This window comes from Schistocerca nitens, chromosome 8 (assembly GCF_023898315.1).
Source record: "Schistocerca nitens isolate TAMUIC-IGC-003100 chromosome 8, iqSchNite1.1, whole genome shotgun sequence".
NCBI lineage: Eukaryota > Metazoa > Arthropoda > Insecta > Orthoptera > Acrididae > Schistocerca > Schistocerca nitens.
This window is the reverse complement of record NC_064621.1, coordinates 235,277,500-235,302,956: the sequence shown is the minus strand read 5'-3', so window position 1 is coordinate 235,302,956 and position 25,457 is coordinate 235,277,500. Positions and strand designations below refer to the sequence as shown.

The window sequence follows — 25,457 nt, the reverse complement described above, 5'->3', positions numbered from 1 at the left end:
TCCATGGTGAACTGTATATTTAGATGGTACGAATTCAGATGTTCGAAAAACATAGGTAATTTCTATTCTGTGGGGCCACACCACAAATGTATTGTCTACATACCGCCAGAAGCAGGAAGGTTGGAAACTTGCCAACTGCAGTGCTTTTTCTCAGAGTCTTCCATAAAATAGTTGGCCACCATGGAAGACAGAGGACTTCCTACGGTGACACCTTCCACTTGTTCAAAATATTGATTATCATCAGTTTCATCTTGTAGCAGTGACATCAATCACCACCTGAAGATGTCAGTTATATCAATGAAATTTTGTGGGATTTGCAGAATATGATCCAGCGACAAACCTGAGAAGTGTATTTGCAACACATCTGTTGGGAAAGCCTGAAAGGTCACATCTGGGACCTCAATGGGGAGGTGGTGGCCAATGATGTACACGAGTTTGATAAATTACATGAGAGAGGTAAACTGCTGTGCACTTTGGCCTTTTTAGTGATATGCTGTGACAAGCAGAACTGTCCCAATATTTGCCTAGTTTAACCCTATGATGCATGAATTATTAACAGGTGAGAAAAATTTTTTGAAATGGGGTTTATATAGTGAAGAACAATGCCTATTATCACAAAATACAAAGTTTTATTCAAATTTTCTATTTACAAAAAGAAAAATACAGATGTCCACTGGAGTGGACACTATGCACTTAAGAACTCCTGGGTCTGTGGCTGTTAATTATTTCTTTTTGTATGGAAACTCTCAAAACAATTTGGATATGGAGGTTCCTTACATTTAGTGCAAACGTACTTAGTTTTCCTTTTGCACAATTGACTATGACATCTGATTGCATTTTTTACGTCCAAAAGTTTCGGCCAATGACCCCCTCGATGAAATCTCACCTCATCTGCTGCTTTACGTTTGGTCTCTTTTTCTGGCCTCTTGGAGTACAAACAGGTCTTCCTCTCCTTACTGCTGACTGTTCATATTTTCCCAGGTTTATGACTGATAGTGCCACTGATGCCTTGAAATCAAGGAGACGGATGGCGTTACTTGCCTGCCTATATAGCAACCAAGAGTTCACAATGGCCATATCAATAAAATGAAAAAAGACACGCAGGTACCACCACCTGTTTCGCTGACGATGTGGATATAATGCTAGACACTGGTCCATGATGTCTACACCTCCCACATGATGATTGTAACAAGTGAAGCTGAATGGTTGAGGTACACTGATGGTCTTCGTCTCCTTTTTGCTCCAGTGCTGAACTTGTGATATGGGCTGTGCACCAGCACAAGTAGAAGCAATAGCAATATGCAAACACCTATTGTCAAACCATTTTGTAAAAGTTATGCCCTCTTTACACACAACAGATGCACAGTCCCCTCGTGCACCCTTTCTCATGTCTGTCTGAAGGAAGCACCAACTGAGCACCTCAAAGCCTGTTTGTTCGGCATGTCCCAGTGCCTCAAATGCCATTTTTTTTTTTTTTAGCTCCTGGAGTAGTGGGACATTTGTAAAAATAAGTTGTCAAAAAATACTTTGTGGTTCTTGTACTTGGTATCATCACAAAGTCGTAGAACCACACCAGCACAAGCTCCAAACTCACTAACTGGCTGCCTCCCACCAGACCCATCTTGGTATATTTCAAAACGGTACACATAACCAGAAGAACCAGCTCTCACCCAGACTTTCAGTCTCCATTTCTTCGGCTTGTTAGCAACACACTGTTTGATATTGCTCCTATCCTTGAAAGGTATGATCTTCTCATCAATACACAGATGCTCCTCAGCTTCTGCGGCAAGAAGAAAGTTTTTTTTGCAGACACTCCACAAATGGACGGATTTTGTACAGATGATCTGTGTTGCTTTGATCGACTGCACTATTATCCACAAAATGAAGAAAATGCAGTATGTTATCATACCGACTGACTGGTAAAGAGTTAGCTACTAAATCCATCCTTAGACCTTCCTCTGATGACCAGTATGATTGGGTACGAGGGTACTTGATATACATCATCACTATGTTCACACCTAGTAACGTTTTCAGTTCAGGAACTGTCAGTCCAAGATTCAATTTGCCATTCTGAAGATCATACAGATTAGTTTGAAACACAATGTGTTCCAACATTTCACTGGAAATTATTTCTGTGAAGAAATCAATAGGACTGTCTCCAGTTATATTTATTTTTTCCACACCAGTAAATTTTGGTACTGGTACAGAATTACTGTCTATCTGCTGCCACTTGTAGTTTGACAACTGCGTTCTTTTCACTGGCTGGGAACTTGTAGCATCACATGGAGTTTCACTCTAACTATCATCAGAATCAGAACCATTGTCATGAGAGCTGGAACTTGTTTCCACAATTAAGTTTCTCGATGACTGTGGTTTCCCGAATTCATTGTCAGTTTTGTCTCCCAGTGTGCAATCTGAATCAGATGGCAAATCTTCAATTACTTCCTGAAATTCAGAATTTTGGGACTAATTTATGACTTCTTGTGTCATAAATTATAAGATCTATGCTTAACTAAGAAACTATACTAAAAACTGTAAAATAAGAAACAAACTAAATGTTTCAGAGTGCTGAGTTACTATGTCACATTGTAAGACAGCTCATGACCAATGCCATTATTGCATGATGTCCCCTGCAGTGGACACATACTTTTTGCTTCATAGCAATCGAAAAGATATGTTTCGGAGATCTTTGATTATTTACAAATGGAGCAGTATCTATCTAGATTCATTACAAATTTTCTTACCCTATATCTCGAACGCCCATAGAAGTCTTTCACTGAAATACTACATGCTGGTCCACAACCACGTTTCCTAGACGCCATCTTGATCACTTGTGATGTCTGGACGCAATGAGATGCTCTAATAGTTCTGCTACCGCCCTACTGATGGCAGCACCAGGTGGAGAGTGTCCACTGGAGTGGACTGCATGCACTGACGACTTAAAAACACGGTCACAGTGTAGGTGAAAGTGGCCAATTACAGCCGTCCACTACAGTGGACACCATGCACCACAGGGTATCATATTGACTCTGCAGCCTCTGCTAGAATTAAATGATGAGAGGTATTACTCAATGGCCATGATATTGCAAGCTACGAGAGGATCCGAGATGCAAGATCCAGAGAAAATATCAGACTGACTCAAGAAGAGTTCTATTCCGACTGAAGTCATTAAGGGCCTGTGCCAACAAGCTGCAGTTCCCCCAAAGCTGTACAGCCTACTGAAGATATGTAACGATGGGTCCCCTCTTTGCCCAATAGTGAGCAACACTGGAGCTCGCTCCTACCTGTTTTCTGGCTAAATATATTACTTCACTGTTGGGATCGCTCGTAGGCAAATGTAACCGTCACATCCAGAATTCAGAGGATTTCATAGGATGCCTGAAGACATTTAAGCTACAACCATTGGATATTTTGGTTAGTTTTAACATTGTATATTTATTTATCAGGCCTTGTTAGAGCTTGTCAGCATCAAGTCTGAGAAAGACATTGTGGCATTTGTTTAAACATATACTTACCTCAACTTATTTTCTTATACAACAACCAATATTTTGAACAAGTGGACAGTGTCATCATGGGAAGTCCTCTGTCTCCCATGGTGGCCAACTAAGGAAAAAGAACTGCAGTTGGCGAATTTCCAACCTTTCTGCTTCTAGCAGTATGTAGAAGATACATTTTTGGTGTGGCCCCACAGGACAGAGACATTACCTGTGTTTCTCCAACATCTGAACTCGCACCATCCAAATGGCTCTGAGCACTATGGGACTCAACTGCTGAGGTCATTAGTCCCCTAGAACTTAGAACTAGTTAAACCTAACTAACCTAAGGACATCACAAACATCCATGCCCGAGGCAGGATTCGAACCTGCGACCGTAGCGGTCTTGCGGTTCCAGACTGCAGCGCCTTTAACCGCACGGCCACTTCGGCCGGCGCACCATCCAAATACACAGTTCACCATGAACATAGAGAAGGGTGGTATCTTACCACTCTTAGACATCATTGTTATAAGAAAAGGCAACGGCACATTGGGAAACAGTGTCTACTGCAAACCAACTCACACAGAGTTATATTTTCAGGCCACAAGGTGGCATCATCTTGCAGATGTGATAGTGTCTTACACTCTTTAGTACAAAGAGCACATGTGGTTTCAAGTACCGACAGTCTGCCCGATGAGCTGCAACACCTAAGAGTGGTGTTCCAACAGAACGGCTATTCTGATAGACAGATTCGCCATTCGTTCCACTCCTAGCAAGTTAAGAGCAGGGAGGTAAATGAAGACGCAGAGGTGACCCTTGCAATGGCATTTTTGCTGTATTTTGGTGGTACATCTTCAAGAATAGAAAGAATCCTCAAGAGACATGACACCAAGTGTGTTGTTTGGCCACCAGCAGAACTGAGGAATTTGTCGTGTTCGGTCAATGATGATCTTAGCCTTAGGAAATGTGGCATGTATAAGATCCCATGCCATTGTGGGAAATGTTATACTGGGCAGACAAGCCCAACCATGCAAGAATGTTGTGTTGAACACCATTGTCATACACATCTGGGGCAACCTGATAAATCAGCAGTAGCACAGCACGGCCTGGACTTGGTGCAGTGCATGTTTATGAAAAGACTGAAGTTTTATCCTCAGTGTCATCTTTCTAGGATAGTGTACTTAAAGAGACTTTACAAACCCATATGGCAGACAATCTTATCAACAGAGATGCAGAGTTTCAATTAAGCACTGCCTGGAATCCAGAACTGGTTGCCATTAAATTTAAACAGAAGAAACAAGAGCTTCCAATTCATGAAATGACGCAGTGCACTTCTGAGATTTAATTCAGCTTTTAACCATAGGAGCACCCGGCACCACGGTCTTTGCCCACAGCGCACACGTGAAAGGCTTTTTTGCAGCTTCCAGCAGGGGGCACTATGAGCACTTCTTTCCTCCACCTGCAAGAATCTTCATGGGCATGCATATTGCCTGCTCCCAACTTGCAACTTTATAAATTTCTATGCCATTGGGTGATTATAATCAGTCGTGTCTTGTAGCAATGACAACAGCACCTACCACCACCTGAAGATGTCGAACAGTTACATCAACCAGTGTGCAATTTACACAATATGATCTAGCAGTAAATCCAAAAAGTGTGTTTGCAAGTAATAATGTTTTTTGTAATGTTCTCTAGTGATGCTAATTTTGCTTATTTTAGAATGAAGAAACCCAATGATGTTGGTGATATTTCGTTGAAACTAGGTTGGGGAAGAGATTAAACAAAAGTGTTTTGCATCAAGGTGAATCCACAATCCCACATTGTTTTATGCAGTCACACACCAAAAGAATAGTTTTCAAGATACAATGACTGTCTATGTTCATGACCATAAGGAGATGATTAATATGTACTAGAATCCTATTTATCACTTCAGGAACTGGATACAAGAACAGTTGGATCTTGCAGAGGAATACGTATTCTACCTTCAGTATCTCAGAACTCTTACATCACATGCAACAGGTTTTTTGGGGAACAGAGAACACTGTCCTTCATGGACACTGTGGAAATGACTTAAGAATTAACTTTGTATGCAACTATAATGCTTATTTCCAATTTCCACATATTTTTGATGGACACTTACACTTTTTTTCCATTGCTACTGGAAAATGTACTTTAAGAATAAGGTGCACTCTTCCCTAAGATTCTTGTTGATAAAGATTCTTATTCATCAAACTCTTAGAGATGTTGTTTGGAAGAATTCCTTGCCAGTTTTGTTGCATAATTTCCTTGAGAGAATAAGGAATACACTCATCTGGTTGCTGACTCTTAGTACACTACCATTTCTGATGCCCAGGCTCTCCATAATGTGTACGCATTGCTTGATCTTCTCTGAGAAATTTTGTGATTTGCCCTAGATCGCAACAATTATTTCATCTTAATACTATGTCACAAGCCGTAAACAGGGTGTTTCAGGAAGAATAGTAAATATTTTAGGAGGCTGAAATCCCACCTATTATATTTACTGATTCGGTCAAGTCCTTTGAGCCATTTCACTGGATAATGATCATCATCTCTGAAATCACTGACGGATGCTTGATGTGCAGCTGACTTACTGCTGTTTTGGATTCCACTGTTATCCTGGATATTCAAAACCTAGTGAACGATGTACTACTTGTATTCCAGTTTCTGTCCATGAAGGCAATGACTTTTACAATGCCTAATTGGAACCATAGTGATTCAGTTGTTTAGAAGTATTCGGCATCTTCACCAACCCATGTCATGTCATAATCACAATCAAGTCTGAAACCAAAAGCTGGGTGGTCAATTAAGTACAACTCTTAGTACTGAAAGCACATTAATTACCGACACCAATGCACAGACAGAACAGACTTGCCTCCTGGAGGGAGTGTGCTGCTATTTACACAGAATATGCAAACACTACAAACATAAGAAATTCTGTGAACCTTCTAGAAATGATAAATACTAAATAACCAATATTTCCTGGTAACTGGATCTGAAATGACGACCCGCAGCATGCTAGCCAGTGACACTAACTACTACTCCACACTGTGTGCACACAGCTGGCAGCAACATTTAGTATCCCTCCTGAAATACCCTGTATAGACACAACAGTAGTACACGCACATTTCTTTTGTATCCAAAAGAAGACCTTTTGCTCAAGTACTAACTTAAAATGGATGACACATGTAAGTTTTACATTTGGAACTAGCTTGAAACTGTTTAATTACACTCAGATAATTATGATTTCTCATATAATTGGCACTGCCCCCCCCCCCCCCCCTCCCCTCCCAGACAGCAACTCAGTGACTTCTTCATATTGCATTTCTACCAGATCACCACACACACCTATGGCAAGAAAGCCTTTCTCTTTCTTTTTTGACAGTGCACATGCCATTACATTACTTCTGTCAGCTTTCTCAATGATGTTTCTCTATTTTGTGGAAACCTAGTCTCAATTACAACAACACTGTTCTTTATTAATATGTTTTCAATTTTTAGCCCGTCTTTCTTTAGTTACTTTAGCATATCTTTTAGCTGTAGTGCAAGTAAAAAGATCATTAGACTGTGTTCCTTTTAAAGGTTCAGTCCTCATGGTCATACTTTATTTCAGTTCATGTTGACCTGCATAAACAGCTGCAACGTAACTTGAAGCGTCTTGAATAGGTTTCACTGCCTCTCTCCTACAAGAAACAATTTCTTTACTTCATTACATTGCTTATCCCCCCAATAGTAACTGATGGATCTTTCTCATGGCTGCTTTCTGTAGGAGATAATTAACATCATTTACTGACACCTTCTCAATTTTGGCCAAGTCAATTTCAATGAAAGAATGAAAGTTTTCATATGAGTAATAATATTTTACATTCTTTGACCCATTCTCCATCCCCATATGTTTCTCTGTTAAGCCTGGATGATAATGTAGCCAATTCTGTAGGCAACTTTACAGGTACCTTGCACTCTTCTTTTAGTCTGCAAAAGCCGAGCAAAGTGGCACAGTGGTTAGTAAGCTGGACTAGCATTCAGGACGATGACGGTGCAAACCCATGTCCAGTCATCCTGATTTAGGTTTCCTGTGATTTCCCTAAATTGCTTCAGGCAAATGCTGGGATAGTTCCTTTGCAAGGATAGGGTCAACTTCCTACCCCATCCTTCCCCAATTCAATGGAACTGATGACCTTGCTGTCTGGTCCCTTTCCTCAAATCAACCAACCAACTCTCCAAAAAATCTCACTGTGAAGGGATACCAATTACTGAAAATGAAACAGGAGTTTATTTACAGTTTTATCAATGATTCTGTATGTTATAAATTCATGCTGCCCCTGTTCCACTGTTAGCATCATCAGCTACCATTCCATGCCATGCCATGTCAATCTACATCTAGATCTACATTTATACTCCGCAAGCCATCCAACGGTGTGTGGCGGAGGGCACTTTACGTGCCACTGTTATTACCTCCCTTTCCTGTTCCAGTCGCGTATGGTTCGCGGGAAGAACGACTGTTTGAAAGCCTCCGTGCGTGCTCTAATCTCTCTAATTTTACATTCGCGATCTCCTCGGGAGGTATAAGTAGGGGGAAGCAATATATTCGATACCTCATCCAGAAACGCACCCTCTCGAAACCTGGCGAGCAAGCTACAACGCGATGCAGAGCGCCTCTCTTGCAGAGTCTGCCACTTGAGTTTATTAAACATCTCTGTAACGCTATCATGGTTACCAAATAACCCAGTGACGAAACGCGCTGCTCTTCTTTGGATCTTCTCTACTTCCTCCGTCAACCCGATCTGGTACAGATCCCACACTGATGAGCAATACTCAAGTATAGGTCGAACAAGTGTTTTGTAAGCCACCTCCTTTGTTGATGGACTACATTTTCTAAGCACTCTCCCAATGAATCGCAACCTGGTACCCGCCTTACCAACAATTAATTTTATATGATCATTCCACTTCAAATTGTTCCGCACGCATACTCCCAGATATTTTACAGAAGTAACTGCTACCAGTGTTTGTTCCGCTATCACATAATCATACAATAAAGGATCCTTCTTTCTATGTATTCGCAATACATTACATTTGTTTATGTTAAGGGACAGTTGCCACTCCCTGCACCAAGTGCCTATCCGCTGCAGATCTTCCTGCATTTCGCTACAATTTTCTAATGCTGCAACTTCTCTGTATACTACAGCATCATCCGCGAAAAGCCGCATGGAACTTCCGACACTATCTACTAGGTCATTTATATATATTGTGAAAAGCAATGGTCCCATAACACTCCCCTGTGGCACGCCAGAGGTTACTTTAACGTCTGTAGACGTCTCTCCATTGATAACAACATGCTGTGTTCTGTTTGCTAAAAACTCTTCAATCCAGCCACACAGCTGGTCTGATATTCCATAGGCTCTTACTTTGTTTATCAGGCGACAGTGTGGAACTGTATCGAACGCCTTCCGGAAGTCAAGAAAAATAGCATCTACCTGGGAGCCTGTATCTAATATTTTCTGGGTCTCATGAACAAATAAAGTGAGTTGGGTCTCACACGATCGCTGTTTCCGGAATCCATGTTGATTCCTACATAGTAGATTCTGGGTTTCCAAAAACGACATGATACTCGAGCAAAAAACATGTTCTAAAATTCTACAACAAATCGACGTCAGAGATATAGGTCTATGTCAATGTGTGACATCCCCAAGTATATGACAAATCTTCACAGGAATGAAACTCTGATCTCTACAAACAATTTATGCTCAAGTATTTATCCATATTTACATTTTTTAAATAAAAAACCAACCTATGCTTTTGTGCAAATGACTAATTCACAGCTACATGAAAAATTATCATGTATATGTTACACACTGTCGCATTCACAATTGTGTTAGGTGAAACAGACCTGGAACCTGACAACCTATTAACAACAATCAAGATACTTGAGATCAGCAAGTGCACTGTACTACCATCAATACACTTCATGTCTCCTTAAACAACCATATAGCTGTTGTAAACAAATGCTTCAACTGCCTACCAAATCGCTCAGAGGGGACTTTCCAAGTAAATTCAATATTAATGAGAATTCCCTATTTTCCAGACAAGTTTTCTACCCAATAGTAACCTCAAATTTTAATTTTGGACCCAACATTAGAACAACACGGAACTTTGCCGAGAGCCAGAAAATTTACTTACTCTATTAGGGTTCCACCTATCAGTATAATAATGACCTTTCCCCATCTTTAAACCTCCGTATCTTTGTACACCACAGTTTTCACTATCATGTTACTGGAAATTTCATAATGGAGTTAAAAATAAGGACAGACAGACGCGCATGCTGCCCCTCCCTCACACACACGCACGCACGCACGCACGCACGCAGGCACAGGCACACACACACACACACACACACACACACACACACAGAGAGAGAGAGAGAGAGAGAGAGAGAGAGAGAGAGAGAGAGAGAGGGAATATAACCTGAAAAAAAAAGAGAGATTATTTTGATTTTTGATTAAATATACAGCCCTGATGTACTAACCTTGCACAGGTAAACATTCAAAGAAGTCTACAAATTCAATTGGAAATGAATCCAAGGAACAGACATGACATACTTCACCAACAGCAAATTCTGCTCTGAAACATAAGGGCCATATTTACCAACATAATATAATGAAACAGGAAAGAGAGCTATTCAATGGTTATTTTGTATCTCACCTCACTTCTCCTGTTACTGGATATGGCTTACGTGGAAAGCAAACTACTTCAATCTGATAGATATCTCTGAATTCTCGGAAGTTCTTCTTGTTGATATGACCAACCATAGTTGTTTCTATGTGGCCCCAAGTCTCAGGGACTGAAAACCTGAGTGCTAAACCTAGATGCAGAATGATAATAAATAAAATAATGTTTTATTATATCCAAGTGAATGATGAGACAATGAGCATGAACATGATAAACTTTGCTAGCAGGTCGTAAAAAGCATTTTACTTATTAATAGAAATGAGAAATGCAGGCAAGTGATCTCAAGTTGGTCATGAATTACTCAGTTGTCTGATGTTTAGTCCAGCTCATGAGCGATGCAGGAACAGCTCTCACACTGTGTAAAGTCATTTGTCAATCGCAGTTGTATGATTGGAAGAATAAGAAAGGAAGATTAGGGTCTATGCTCACTTGACACTACAGTCATTACAGACAGAGCACATGCTCAGAATTTTTCAATAGGGTCCCAGAAAACACACACACACACACACACACACACACACACACACACACACACACACACACACACACGCGCGCGCGCGCGCGCACAACTGAAACTGTCAGTTTCAGGAAACTGAAACCACACTGCGAGCAGCAGCGCCAGAGCATGATGGGAGTGGCAACTGAGTGGGGTAAGGAAGAGGTTGGGGCAGGGAGGGGAAGGGATAGTACACGGGGGGTGGCGGACAGTGAAGTGCTGCAGATTAGACAGAGGGCAGGGGAGATGTGGTGAGGGGGAATGGGGAAAGTAGCAGAGAAATAAAGAAACTGGGTGTGATGGTGGAGTGACGGCTCTGTAGGGCTGGAATGGGAACAGCGAAATTCAGAAAAGCTGGTGTTGGTGGGAAGGATCCATATGGCACAGGCTGTCAAGCAGTCTTAGAAATGAAGGATATCATGTTTGGCAGTGTTTTCAGCAAGAGGGTGGTCCACCTGTTTTTTGGCCACAGTTTGTCAGTGGCCATTCATGTGGACAGACAGTTTGTTGTTTGTCATGTCTATATAGAATGCAGCACAGCGGTTGCAGCTTAGCTTGTAGACCACATGACTGGTTTCTCACGTAACCCTGCCTTTGATGGGATAGGTGATGTTAGTGACTGGACTGGAATAGGTGGTGGTTGGAGGAGAACTGTGGCTGGACAGTGGGACTTCGGGAGTTAGTAGGAGACTGGAAAGATAGGGCACGGGAGATTTGATTTTGTACAAGGTTGGGAGGATAATTACCGTCAGCTTTCCCATAGCTTTCAAACGGTCAGAAATTGTTTGCTGTGCAACGTTTAGCATTGCTGTCAGTTGCTTCCGACTCAAAGTATCATCTTCATCCAATATTGCTTGCAATTCAGCGTCTTCAAACTCTATTGGTGGTCTTCTACGTTCTTCATTTCTTACATCAAAATCATTATTTCTGAATCTTTGAAACCATCTTTTGCATGTTGCTTCTGATAGAGCATGATCACCACATGCCTTGACAAGCATTCGATGCTACTCTGCAGCACTTTTTTTCAAATGAAAACAAAAAATTAATGCTTTCCGCAAATCATCACTTTCTAGTACAAAATTTAACATTGTTAACACAATGAAAACATATGATGATGTTTGTTTCATGACTTGATGTATACTAAATATCTTTGACAGATGTCACACCAACCAAACAAAATATTAAGGCTCCTTCACAACAAATGTTCCCTATCAACACATTTGTATCTTAACGCTCATTTCATACCAGTACACCTGGTAGCTGTACCCCAGATTTGTTTGTAGGTAATGCCTTCAAAGGAGAAGTGATTGAGGGTGAGGATATAGTTGGTCGTGGTGATTAGGAAGGACGTTGTATGTTAAGAACCGTCAGGTGTTGGGAAAGGTAGTGTTCAATAACAGTAAAGCCATGGGCATTAGGAATGTTAGTGTACAGGGAGGTGGCATCAACAGTGACAAACAGGGCACCTTATGATAAAGGGACAGGAACTGTGGAGAGTTGGTGGAGGAAATGGTTGGTATCTTTTATATAGGAGGGTAGGTTCCGGTTAATAGGTTGAAGGTGTTGGTCTACGAGAGCTGAGATTCTCTCAGTGGGGGCACAGTAACCAGCCACAATGGTGTGTCCTGGGTGGTTAGGTTTATGGATTTTAGCATGTAGAAGGTAAGAGTGCAGGGAGTGGTAGGGGTGAGTAGAGAGATGGACTCCGGGGAGAGGTTCTTGGAAGGGCCTAAGGATTTGAGTAGTGACTGGAGAGCCTGCTGGTTACTGGAATGGGGTCACTGTGGCAAGGTATGCCTAGAAATATACTGAGGATCTCACTGAAGCCTTCACAGCCCGTAATTATATTCCCAACGTTGTACAAAAACAAATCTCCCGTGTCTTATCTTTCCAGTCTCCCACTACCTCCCAAAGTCTCACTGTCCAGCCACAGAGGAGCATTCCCCTCGTAACTCAGTACCATCCAGGACTGGAGCAACTGAATTACATTCTCCGCCAAGGTTTCGATTACCTCTCGGTCCTGAAATGAAAAATGTCCTGTCCACTATCCTTCCCACCCCTCCCACAGTGGTATTCCACTGTCCACTGAACCTACACAATACACTCATCCATCCTTACACGACCCCTGCTCCAAATTCCTTACCGCATAGCTCATACCCCTGTAATAGATCTAGATGCAAGACCTGTCCCATACATCCTCCCACCACTACCCACTACCCACTCCAGTCCAGTCACTAACATCACCTATCCCATCAAAGGCGGGGCTACCTGTGAAACCAGTCATGTGATCTACAAGCTAAGCTGCAACCACTATCTTTCATTCTATGTAGGCATGACAACCAACAAGCTGTCTGTCTGCAAGAATGACCACTGACAGACTGTGGCCAAGAAACAAGTGGACCACCATGTTGCTGAACACGCTGCCAAACATGATATCCTTCATTTCAATGCCTGCTTCACAGCCTGTGCCATATGGATGCTTCCCACCAACACCAGCTTTTCTGAATTGTGCAGGTGGGAACTTCCACGCTCCCACAACCCTCCAGGCCTCAATCTTTGTTAGTCACTGTCCTCACCTATCCAGTCCCTTCCTTGTTCCCATTCCAGCATTACAAAGCTGTCATCCCACCAACACATCCAGTCTCTTTATTTCTCTCCTTTTCCCTTACTCCCCCCCCCCCCCTTCACACCTCTCCCCTGCCCTCTAACCTGAGACTGCAGTCGTGTGTATGAGTTGTGTTTGTGTTTGTGTGTGTGTGTGTGTGTATATTGTTGATGAAGGCCTTAATGACCGAAAACTTTAATTGTGAGAGTCTTCGTGTAAAAATTGTGAGAGTCTTCGTGTAATGCCTATCTGTGACTCAGCATCTTCGCTATATTGTGAGTGGCTACTTTCCTTCTCATAACATTTTTACATTCCATCCTGGATTTTCCATTGTTTGATTTTAACCTTACTGAAGTATTTTAATGATGCACTGACATCAGATCATCTGGGAATTGCAAAGCTCCTTGACTGAGTCCTGGCCAGGTCTCTGTTGATCTGACAGACATTATGTAAGTAAGCCGCTGCAGGAAATGCTAATGATGGAAACATGCATCTGGTACCAATTCCTCCTGCAGTCGCTTCATTTCATCAGATTAGAACTGATCTCTTGGGGATGCTTCCCTAGTCGACAAATGGGAATAAATGGATGGTAGTGTGCACTGACTACATCATCCGTTAAACTATCACCAAGAATGTACCTACTGCCAATGCTTCAGAAATCCCTAGTTTTTTTTAAGTGACAATCTCTGATAGTGAAAAAAAGTGTTTCAGTCATGATTGGTGTCAGAAGTAATTTGGCTTGCAAGATGTCAATTACAAAATCAAAGATGATGATCTTACACTGAAGAGACAAAATTGCAGACATGCCTTCCAAGTCCTTTCCATTAAGCACTTTCATGAGCTTGAGGTGCATACTGATAGCAAGAGCTTTCTTTACAATGAACATGAAGATGTGTGCACCAGTCAGGATGCCTGAATACAAGTAACTCCACTTCAGTGCCATGGTGACCATGAGGATGCGACAACATTACCAGTAACTGAGATCCACCACTGCCACCATATGGAGCACCACTGACTAGATCCAAATCCAAGTAGCTATAGTACAGTCTGAAACTTAATTATTTATTGAATATTGTTATTTGCTAGAGCACAGTATAGGTATAAATAAGCACATCCTCTATTGAAACTGGAGTTGCGCTCTGTCTTCTTTCATGTATGCTCAATAAACATGTTTTCACTGTGACGTGTGAAGCTATTGTTGAAAGCCCTAACTATACTCCTGATTCTACATCACATTCTTTCACTTAAAGGCAACATGAAGTTGCCTTTTAAACTTCACCTAAAGCATTTTTCCAATTTTTTATATTTAGATGTAGATGTAATTTTGGCGCATATGCTAGATGTCTGAACAATTTCTACTTACAACACTTAAATCTTTTCATTTACAAAGCTTCTTTACTGGTAAGTGCAGAACTCTAATGACAGATGATGTGATTTAATTGTCAGTTGTGTATGTCTGTATTTGCGCGCGTGTGTGTGTGTGTGTGTGTGTGTGTTTGTGTGTGTGTTTTGTGGAGGTGGGGCTGCTGCAGGCATGTGTATGCATCCATGATGGATGCACAAACACACTCAAATGTCCACTCACACAGTATCTTATTCTGCCTTTCCGAATTTGATAATATGATAATGTCAACAGTGATATCCAATGAATGAGTAATATATAAATTTGGCTTGTTCTTAATGTTTACAAGAAAAGGATCTATAACAAAGATCTGTGCAATATATTAAATGTTGCAAAAGAATCATTCTTACCAGAAGCTGTGACTTTTATGAATGGTTATTTATCCAATCTCTTGGTAAAGCACCCAAAAACTGAAAGTGCACAATTTGAACTTACATTTTCTTTATTTACAGAATGGGGAAGATAAATGCCAATTTCTCACACAGAAACAATAACAAGGAGAGACTGGCAAAAATTATTAATGAAGCCAGTGTACTCAACTTACCATCAAGAGATTGTATGTTTCGACCACACTCTTGGGTGAATGCAAGTGAACAATTTAAAACAATACAGGCCTGGGACCTCAAATTCTTTATACTGCTGTAATATTCCTGTGCAATTTCTGAAAAATTAATTAAAAGAAAACATAAAAAAGCTGTGCCACATCATTTAAACATTATAATGAGTTTATCTTTTTGTCATTAACAAAAAATATCTAAAGCAATACATTTTTTGCTGAAAAAACTTCATTTCGAATATTAAACTCTATTCTATTCACCTAATCCTATCTCTTAAAACTACATACACAGTATTGAAGAGTTATGTAAAATAATGGACAGGCAATCACTTACCTGTATATGATTGGTGCATGGTGCACAGAAATACGTAAGTGTAAACAGTTAACACTAACTTCCGAGCTTTTTTTTTTTTTTTCCTAGTAGAAGTGCACACATTTCCATAAACACCCAAATGTCCGCAGTCACGATAGCAATGAGACTGATTATGGAAAGTAGTTGCTTGGGTAGATGGAAACAGAGGGGATAGCTAAGGACCCACAAGGCGAGAGGGCAGGTCTTACACCAGATGGCTCAGTGGCTCCACAACAAGACAAAAGGATTTCAGAGGGTAGAGCATATAGGGGATAGAGTGAGGGAGGGGGTGGGGGGGAAGTTGGAAGGTGGTGGTGGTGAGGAACCCACATGGGAAGGGGGAATGGTGGGAAAAGGTAGTATATGATCTGGATGGGGAAGAAGTGGAGTGGACAGAGGAGAGAAGATAAAAGGTAAGCTGAGGCAGTGGGAAACAAGTTAGTGGAGGTTTAGTACAGGGGAATTGCGAGAGTGCGGGATATGCTGGAGAGATGATTCCCACCTATGTAGTACAGAGAAGCTTGTGCTGTAAGGGAGTATCCAAGTGGCCTGTGTAGTGAATTAGTTGCTGAAGTCATCAGTATTGCGGGGTGCAGCACGTTTGGCAACTGGGGGGTCAAGTTTGCGATTTGCGACAGTTTGGCAGTGGCCGTTCATGCAAATAGACAGTTGGTTAGTTATCAAGCCCACACAGAATTCTGTACAGTAACTACGACCTTTTACTGGGTAGTAGATAACGTGACTGGACTGTGGTAGGAGGTGGTGCTTTGATATATGGGACAGGTCTTGCACCTGTGTCAACCAAAGGGAATGACCCATTTGGGTGCCCAACGACGAGGTTATCACTACCCTGACATTTATTACAACAAACGAATGTGGATAAGAACTAAAACTCTTGTACACGTATGCACTCGAAATGACCACACAATCACTCTATCGCACAGGTACTCTGAAATCCACTAAAACCAATGATAAGGGAAGACAACTAATCAAGAAATTAAAACAGAGGGAAAACAAAACACAGAAGAGCTAAAAGAACAACACAGGGAAATGTGACTGGCTGACTACTTACAAAAAACTTGGGTGACCAGCCACCCTGTTAACACATGAAAAATATCTCCCCAAAATCTTGTTACATATGTGGGACAATTCACAAAACTTGAAAACGTGAACCACAATCATTTGATCATTACATAAAATAGACTGCAGATACCACGGCAAATCCGCTGCAGTCTGTCGGTCGGCAAATAAAATTCAGTCCAGTAGAATGTGGCGCACTGTGATCTGCACACCACAAGCACCACACATCGGAGGGTCCTCTTGCCGGAGTAAAAATCCATGCATCATAGGGCTGTACCCAATGTGAAAACGAGTAAGAAGGACCTCGTCCCGTCGACGTGGCTGGAACGAAGTACACCATGGCTGAATTGTGGGCTTGATGACATGGAGCTTGTTGTCAGTCACTTCTAACCAATTGTTTCCCATCGACACAGGACTTTATACCTCAACAGTGAGGTGAGAGCATACAAGGGGATAGCACAATGAAAGACCTGACGGTCACAACATGCCTCCTTGGCTGCTCGATCCGTCCTTTTATTCTTCAGAATTCCCACGTGCCCTGGTATCCAACAGAAAGACACCTTCCCCAGTCGGTGTAGTTGGAGGAGGGCGTCCTGGATAGTCTGGGTTACTTTATCTTCTGGGTACAAACGTTGGAGAGAGTAAAGGGTGTTCAGAGGTTCTGAACAGATGAGAAATCTATCTAATATTAGGGTATTTTGTGTGTGTGTGTGTGTGTGTGTGTGTGTGTGTGTGTGTGTGTGTGTGGGCACGTGCGCTCCTACTAGAAAAAGAGGAAGAAGCTCAAACGATAGTGTTAACTGTCCTCTATCATGTGTTTCTGTGTGTCACACACCAATCCTCTACAGATAAGTGGTTGCCTTCCCCTTATTTTACATATGTTTCAATCCAGGCATTTCCATTATTGTTAGTATTGAAGATACATTACCATGTCTGACTACAAAAGTGTTTATTAAAACATTTGTTCCATAGCAGAGCAAGTTGAAACGTTTTTCCAGCTGGCACACAGATGATCTTGGTGCCACTGAGATGCTTTTGACATTGTGCAATAATATAAGTGAAGTATTAACTTTATCTGCACTCTAATTATAGTATTTAGTTTGAAGTGCGTACATTTTATAACTGCACTCAAATGGAATATTTCTGGTCATAAAATACATTGTATTGGGTGGTTTACTGCCAATGGAAACTAATACAAAGTTGGTTGAAGATTAAATAACCATCTGCTCCATCATTTTCAATGTTGTGGAACAGACAGTTGGATTCAAACTTTGTTGTATTTCTCCAGGAGATGATCTATGTGTGTAAAGCATACCCTAATCTGAACTAAGATTGAAAAATGTTGGAAGTCCACACAACACTGAACAATCAGCAAGGTGCGTGTAATAGTTGATTCCATAGATATTTCAGAAGGAGTATGGTCACTTTACAATAAAAACTGACTATGACAAAGCTTCCTAGCGTTTTACAAGAATGTCGGCCAATTATTCTGAATACTGACCAATAGAAAATTCAAAAATATATTAGGTGTTTCACCCATTTTAAACAAAATTCAACTGATTTCGTGAGCCAATGTGTTACTTGGATGAGAGAGTAGATCACTATTTTCCTCTACAAAAGAATAATTTGTCAAAACAATGGGTGGAATGCAGTGTGTGTGAAAATGGAAAAGACAAAGTGATTTCATTTTCAAACATGCAACAGATATTATTCTTATTAATCACCTTGCAAAAGAAAAGAGAAAAAAAAAGTTTTCTCAGGATAATACAGGTGCCCACAAATCTGCTTTGGAAACTGAAAACTGAGCAATTTCAAGTATAAATCCTTGGAAGATAAACCTTGTTACACTTGGGAGATTGAACTTACTCACTAAAAAACCAGTGGACATAGTACAGCTTGAAAAGCAAAAAACTTAAAAAATTAAATGTTCTTTCCACTTGAAAATAACCTTTCACACCCAGACCAATACCTTTTCATGTGACTCATGTACATCAGTTCATAGATGGTATGCCTACTACATTTTATTTCTCTGTGATGACTCAGCCTCTGTACACGTTGTCTTGTAATTTTTGATAACACCAGAAGAATTAGATACAAGAAACTTTCAAGATTCAGAATGACTTTGGCTATTTAATAAAGAAAGGATCACATCAACTTGTCCAAAACTTTAACTAAAAGACTAAATAAAAGAGCACTGAGTCCAGGCGACGGATTGACAGTAAATTGTTGTGTACTTAATGAGAGAGAGAGAGAGAGAGAGAGAGAGAACCCAACAGTTGGCAATTGCCTGTTGGTGTTCTTTGCAGGCACTCTGGCTGATGGCTACTTAACTGTTTTTCTTATATTTTGCCAAGACAAATGGCTGGCTCTGTCAAAGAATCACTGTTCATTCACTGATTCATTCACTGACTCATATTGTTTTCCATAAATCCCATAGTGAAGAAGAGCCTTAAGGGATGGAAAACAAGTCCATTTACATATCAACAGATGGATGGATTAACTCTATGTTATTTTTGTAAAGTAAAACAACAACCATTTGGGAATTCAGACTACTATCAACCAAAATATACAAGAAGAGAGCCAAAACTATCACATTCATAAGTGGCCACTAGAACATAAACAATTTCATTGTCCTTAAACAGAATGCTAACTACTCATAAGTTTTAGCTACTGGAGAAGTCACATGACTTGGAACATTCCCCCCTCGCCCTCCACATTCACATCCATCCATCTCTTGTTCACATCCCTCTTTTCCTCTAGTTGCATCTCCTGCTTGCTGACAGGGAGCATTTTCGTGTTTGTTAAAATTTGTGTCAAAAGAACTCAATTAATGAAATTAAAAAAACTAGGAAAGCAAAATGATAAAATTGTGTTTATATTCAGTTAGCATGAAACATGATTTGCTGCATTGGTGGAGAAGTAGACTGGATTAGTTCAAGCTGTTCTTGCCTATCAGCAGCAGCCAATAGCTATGGACTGTGGGAAATTTTCCTTGTTAACACTATAGCAGCAAGAAATTGTTTCTGAACATTGTTAATGTTACTGTCAGAGCACTACATGACATTTAAAAAAGAAACAGGAATTATTTCCTGTAACTGATAACATAAATCAATTAACAAAGAGGAACTAACCACTCAGTGTTGTACTATAGAAGATTTCACAACTTCAGATATGTGAAATGACAGATTCAAAATGCAAGATATGAGTCATTCAGACAAAAAGATCATTTAGCTACACAAAAAGAAAAACAAATTTATTGGAAAAAACAATTCCGTTACATACCTGGAGCTCAGCTCCCTTCATTTCTCTATGTAGTCACTGTCTATATTCAAACATTTGTCTATCTGGTCACGAGCTACAGAATTTCCATGTTCTACTCTTCTAGTGCCAGTTCCTTAAGCCATATAGTCACAACATTCAAACAAAATACTGCTCACACATTTCTGTTGCAGAGCTCACTCATCCCTCTTTTCAGGATCAACTGGCTTCCATAACAACTGTGGAGATTGCAGGAAGATGCCCTTGTGCACCTGGTATGCAGTCAAAATGAAATGCGAAATTGAAAATCTCACCGTGAGGTAAGGAGAGTTATTCGATTTCTGGACATTCAAAATTTAGTAGCAACTGAAAGCAGGATATGGTGATAATGCAAGGAATGACATAAATGCAAGAAAATGGTGTGAAATGTTCAACAATGGATGAACAAATTTGCACAATGAAACACAACCTGTACACCCGTTACTCTTCGCAGACGACCTTAGGACTGTAGTGAACAACAGAATCTCGAAAGACAGGCCTGTAACTCTCAATGAATTGCACATTGTGTTTCCAGACATTTCTTGTTCTTTGGTTGGTGAAAACGGTCACAACATAGCGGCTACAGCAAAATTGGTGAACAATGGGTTCCACGACAACTGAGTGACCAGCACAAAACACACACAATGTGCTAAGCACTGACACTCTTGACCCGATGGATATGCCTTTCTTGAGAGGACAGTAACTGGTGATGAGACCTTGGTGTCTCACTTCAGTCCAGAGAACAAGTATCATTCCTCATGTGCATTTAAACTTTTTATGGCATAACGAATAGACCATTAAATTTCAGGCATACAGCTGCACAAATAAAATTTCTTCCACTGATATTTCGGCCGTGTATCAACCAGGAATCCTCAGAGTGAGTCACAAGACTGATGCCAAGGTGCCAAGCGTGGCCTTACATGCTCCACCACAGTGGTACGCTGCAAGTCACAGACGCTTGTCAGCAGCAAAGGGATATGCTTACAAACACGCTGCCTGTGCTGAAGGCAGACAGACATTCTATTCTCTTATCAATGTATGTTCAGTGGCAACAACACCATGACGACTTCTCTGCAGTTTAATAATCCCACGAGCTGGATTCCATGCTTTGTCCAAATTAAGATGGTTATCTCTATTTATTAAATTATTAGCTAATCTAATCTCTGTAGCTTCCTTGAAGACAGAATTCCAAAAGGAAGAGGTGGACGTTACAATCTTCACATCACTATAGTTCATGGAATGTCCCGTATCAATACAATGCTCGGCCACAGCTGACACGTCTGGCTGTGATATACATATGTATCTTTATGTTCCACCCATCTCTCATGAACAGTGGGTGTTGTTTGATCTATGTATGACTTCCCACAATTTCCACACGGAATCTGATACACACCCACCTTACGAAGCAATAAAACGTCCTTTACAGAACTGAGTAAAGCTGCTATCTTCGTGGGAGGCCGGTCGGAAGATCATCTTAACACAGTGTTTCTCGAGAATACGGCCTATCTTGTCATCAGACTTGCAACTCATTCTGAGGATGGCCAGATGATACATGGCCGAAATATCACTGGAAGAAATTTTATTTGCATGGCTGAATACTCGAAATTTAATGGACTAATCATCCTCATCCCTCAAAAAACTGAAGAAATTCAAACAGACTCTCTCATACAAAAGTCATGGCAACCATCTTTTGAGATTGTAAATGTGTTCTTTTGGTGGATTTCACACCAAAAGGCACTATGATCAGTGCAAATCATTACTGTGAAACACTAAGAAAACTCTGGCAAGTTACCCAATATGAGAGGCGAGGAATGCTTTCTGGAGGAATTGTACTTCTTTAGAACACTGCACATTCTCACACTGCTGCTGCAAATCAAGAATTGCTGGAGGATCAATTTGAATAAGAAATTTTTGTTCACCTACCTGATAAAACCGACCTTGCTTCTACTAACGATTTCCACACTTTCTATAATATGAAAGACTTTCTGGGCAGTAAATGTTTTGGAAGTGATGAGGAGTTGGAGAATGCAGTGGGCACCTGAGCTAATGAAGAGTATAACATGGAAATTCTGAAGCTTGTGACCAGATACACCTGTTTAAATATAGAAGGTGATTATGTGGAGAAGTGAAAGAAGCTTTGTGTATGTAACACAATTGTTTTTTCCAATCAATATTTTTACTTTGTATAGCTAAGAAGTCTTTATTTTCTGGATGAACCCCATATTTTACAATCAAAGGAAACACAATAACAAAGCAGATTTTAATATAAAATTATCATGATATATTGAATGAATCTGAGTAATAAAATAACCACAGCAAGAAATAACAGCTTAGTTATATTAATAGTATATAGTTTTACAGGGTGCATACGTGGACAAAGAAAAAAAAATCCCGGATTTCCCGGTAAAAAATACACGTTCTCCCACGTGAAAATACACTTTTTCTGTGTTAAGTGACAGTATACTATTCCTCGGCACTGTAAAACCTTTGAATGTTTATGGTTTTATATACCGACGTAGAATTTCCCGGCACTTCAGAAAACGAAACTCCCGGGAGGGGATATTATTTTCGTATTATGAAAGTATAAATTTTAATTCCACCAAACACCACATGTCACTTTCCGAAGCATCGAAATCGAGATTGTAATGCACTTTTGTATGCCAGTCATAGCTCGTATCACTTGATCTCGCCTGCTGACAGCATAGGACACATGATGTAGACAGCCAATAGCAAGATCACCATTAAGTAGCGCGAACACACAAATAAGAAAAGTTCATGGTTTAAATTAAGATACATCACACAAATGTGCCAGCAAAATTTTTAATAACGATTTAAATGTCTGATCTGGGCTCGAAATTCTTCTAAATGATCATCCTCAATGGGTTGATTTTTAAATGAGAGTCAAACGCTTTGTGATTTAAGAACTTCATCGTACATTCTCGCACACAGTTCATCTTGTGCAAAAGGAAATTTGCTTTGAATGTAAAGCTTTTCAAACCACCATTCACAATATTTTACCGCGGCCTGTTAGAAATAGGTTCACTTCAGCAGTTGCAAGAGAGCGCCACATAACAGGCGTCACCGCGCTTGCGCTGCTACGATTACCCAGGAATCCCATATGTTCGTACGTGTAAAACATTAAAAGATCTTATATTATGTCATAAACGAAACAAGACATCAGAGGTTACTTCAAGAGCATCGGAATTTCGTGAACCCCACTAAAATGCATAATTTGGCTTAAAGTGCACATTTGTATGTCCATATTCGGATGTAAATTTTCTTGGAGTACCAGTGCTGTATTATCTCGTGTTTGGTTCTTTATTATGGTATAATGCCATACATGCACTTGAAATGCAGCAAACAGTTGAAACCAGCCAAGAGTGTGGAATTAAACCCTTCATTTCAAATAAATTGACTGCCCAAGCAGAAAAGATTAATAGAAGTCAAATCTCCTTAGCAAACCAACAAACCTACCGGGCAGGTAGGTTAGAAAATTTAAAAAGGGAAATGGATAGGTTAAAGTTAGATATAGTGGGAATTAGTGAAGTACGGTGGAAGGAGGAACAAGATTTTTGGTCAGGCGAATACAGGGTTATAAATACAAAGTCAAATAGGGGTAATGCAGGAGTAGGTTTAATAATGAATAAAAAAATAGGAATGTGGCTAAGCTACTACAAACAGCATAGTGAACACATTATTGCGGCCAAGATAGACACAAAGCCCACGCCTATTACAGCAGTACGAGTTTATATGCCAACTAGCTCTGCAGATGACGAAGAAATTGAAGAAATGTATGATTAAATAAAAGAAATTATTCAGATAGTGAAGGGAGACGAAAATTTAACAGTTATGGGTGACTGGAATTCGGTAGTAGGAAAAGGGGGAGAAGGAAACATAGTAGGTGAATATGGATTGGGGGTAAGAAATGAAAGAGGAAGCCATCTGGTAGAATTTTGCACAGAGCACAACTTAATCATAGTTAACACTTGGTTCAAGAATCATAAAAGAAGGTTGTATACATTGAAGAACCCTGGAGATACTAAAAGGTTTCAGATAGATTATATAATGGTAAGACAGAGATTTAGGAACCAGGTTTTAAATTGTAAGACATTTCAGGTGCAGATGTGGACTCTGACCACAATCTATTGGTTATGAACTGCAGATTAAAACTGAAGAAACTGCAAAAAGGTGGGAATTTAAGGAGATGGGACCTGGATAAACTGACTAAACCAGAGGTTGTGCAGAGTTTCAGGGAGAGCATAAGGGAACAATTGACAGGAATGGGGGAAAGAAATACAGTAGAAGAAGAATGGGTAGCTTTGAGGGATGAAGCAGTGAAGGCAGCAGAGGATCAATTAGGTAAAAAGACGAGGGCTAGTAGAAATCCTTGGGTAACATAAGAAATATTGAATTTAATTGACGAAAGAAGAAAATATAAAAATGCAGTAAATGAAGCAGGCAAAAAGGAATACAAACGTCTTAAAAATGAGATCGACAGGAAGTGCAAAATGGCTAAGCAGGGATGGCTAGAGGACAAATGTAAGGATGTAGAGGCTTATCTCACTAGGGGTAAGATAGATACTGCCTACAGGAAAATTAAAGAGACCTTTGGAGAAAAGAGAACCACTTGTATGAATATCAGGAGCTCAGATGAAAACCCAGTTCTAAGCAAAGAAGGGAAAGCAGAAAGGTGGAAGGAGTATATAGAGGGTCTATACAAGGGCGATGTATTTGAGGACAATATTATGGAAATGGAAGAGAATGTAGATGAAGATGAAGTGGGAGATATGATACTGCGTGAAGAGTTTGATAGAGCACTGAAAGACCTGAGTAGAAACAAGGTCCCGGGAGTAGATAACATTCCATTAGAACTACTGACAGTCTTGCGAGAGCCAGTCCTGACAAAACTCTACCATCTGGTGAGCAAGATGTATGAGACAGGCGAAATACCCTCAGACTTCAAGAAGAATATAATAATTCCGATCGCAAACAAAGCAGGTGTTGACAGATGTGAAAATTACCGAACTATCAGTTTAATAAGTCACGGCTGCAAAATACTAACGCGAATTCTTTACAGACGAATGGAAAAACTAGTAGAAGCTGACCTCGGGGAAGATCAGTTTGGATTCCGTAGAAATATTGGAACACGTGAGGCAATACTGACCCTTCGACTTATCTTGGAAAATAGATTAAGGAAAGGCAAACCTACGCTTCTAGCATTTGTAGACTTAGAGAAAACTTTTGACAATGTTGACTAGAATACTCTCTTTCAGATTCTGAAGGTGGCAGGGGTAAAATACAGGGAGCGAAAGGCTATTTACAATTTGTACAGAAACCAGATGGCAGTTATAAGAGTTGAGGGGCATGAAAGGGAAGCAGTGGTTGGGAAGGGAGTGAGACAGGGTTGTACCCTCTCCCCGATGTTATTCAATCTGTATATTGAGCAAGCAG

General features: G+C 40.4%; 1 protein-coding gene across 3 annotated transcripts in view; it reads right to left on the bottom strand.

Moving 5' to 3' along the window:
* Positions 1 to 25,457, bottom strand: part of LOC126198548 (AP-5 complex subunit beta-1-like) — a 153,104-nt gene that overhangs the window by 17,118 nt on the left and 110,529 nt on the right. Inside the window, exons 14-16 of one of the 3 annotated variants that reach the window (XR_007540085.1) lie at positions 15,266 to 15,382; positions 10,192 to 10,351; positions 10,016 to 10,105 (exon numbers count right to left, since the gene is read on the bottom strand). Coding sequence is in view for 2 of the 3 variants with exons in the window: in XM_049934969.1 (XP_049790926.1) it covers positions 10,016 to 10,110; positions 10,192 to 10,351; positions 15,266 to 15,382 (372 nt within the window). In the remaining variant the exon portion in view is untranslated. Of the gene's footprint in view, positions 1 to 10,015; positions 10,111 to 10,191; positions 10,352 to 15,265; positions 15,383 to 25,457 lie in introns of all 3 variants that reach the window. The other 2 variants (XM_049934969.1, XM_049934970.1) reach the window with 2 other exon arrangements.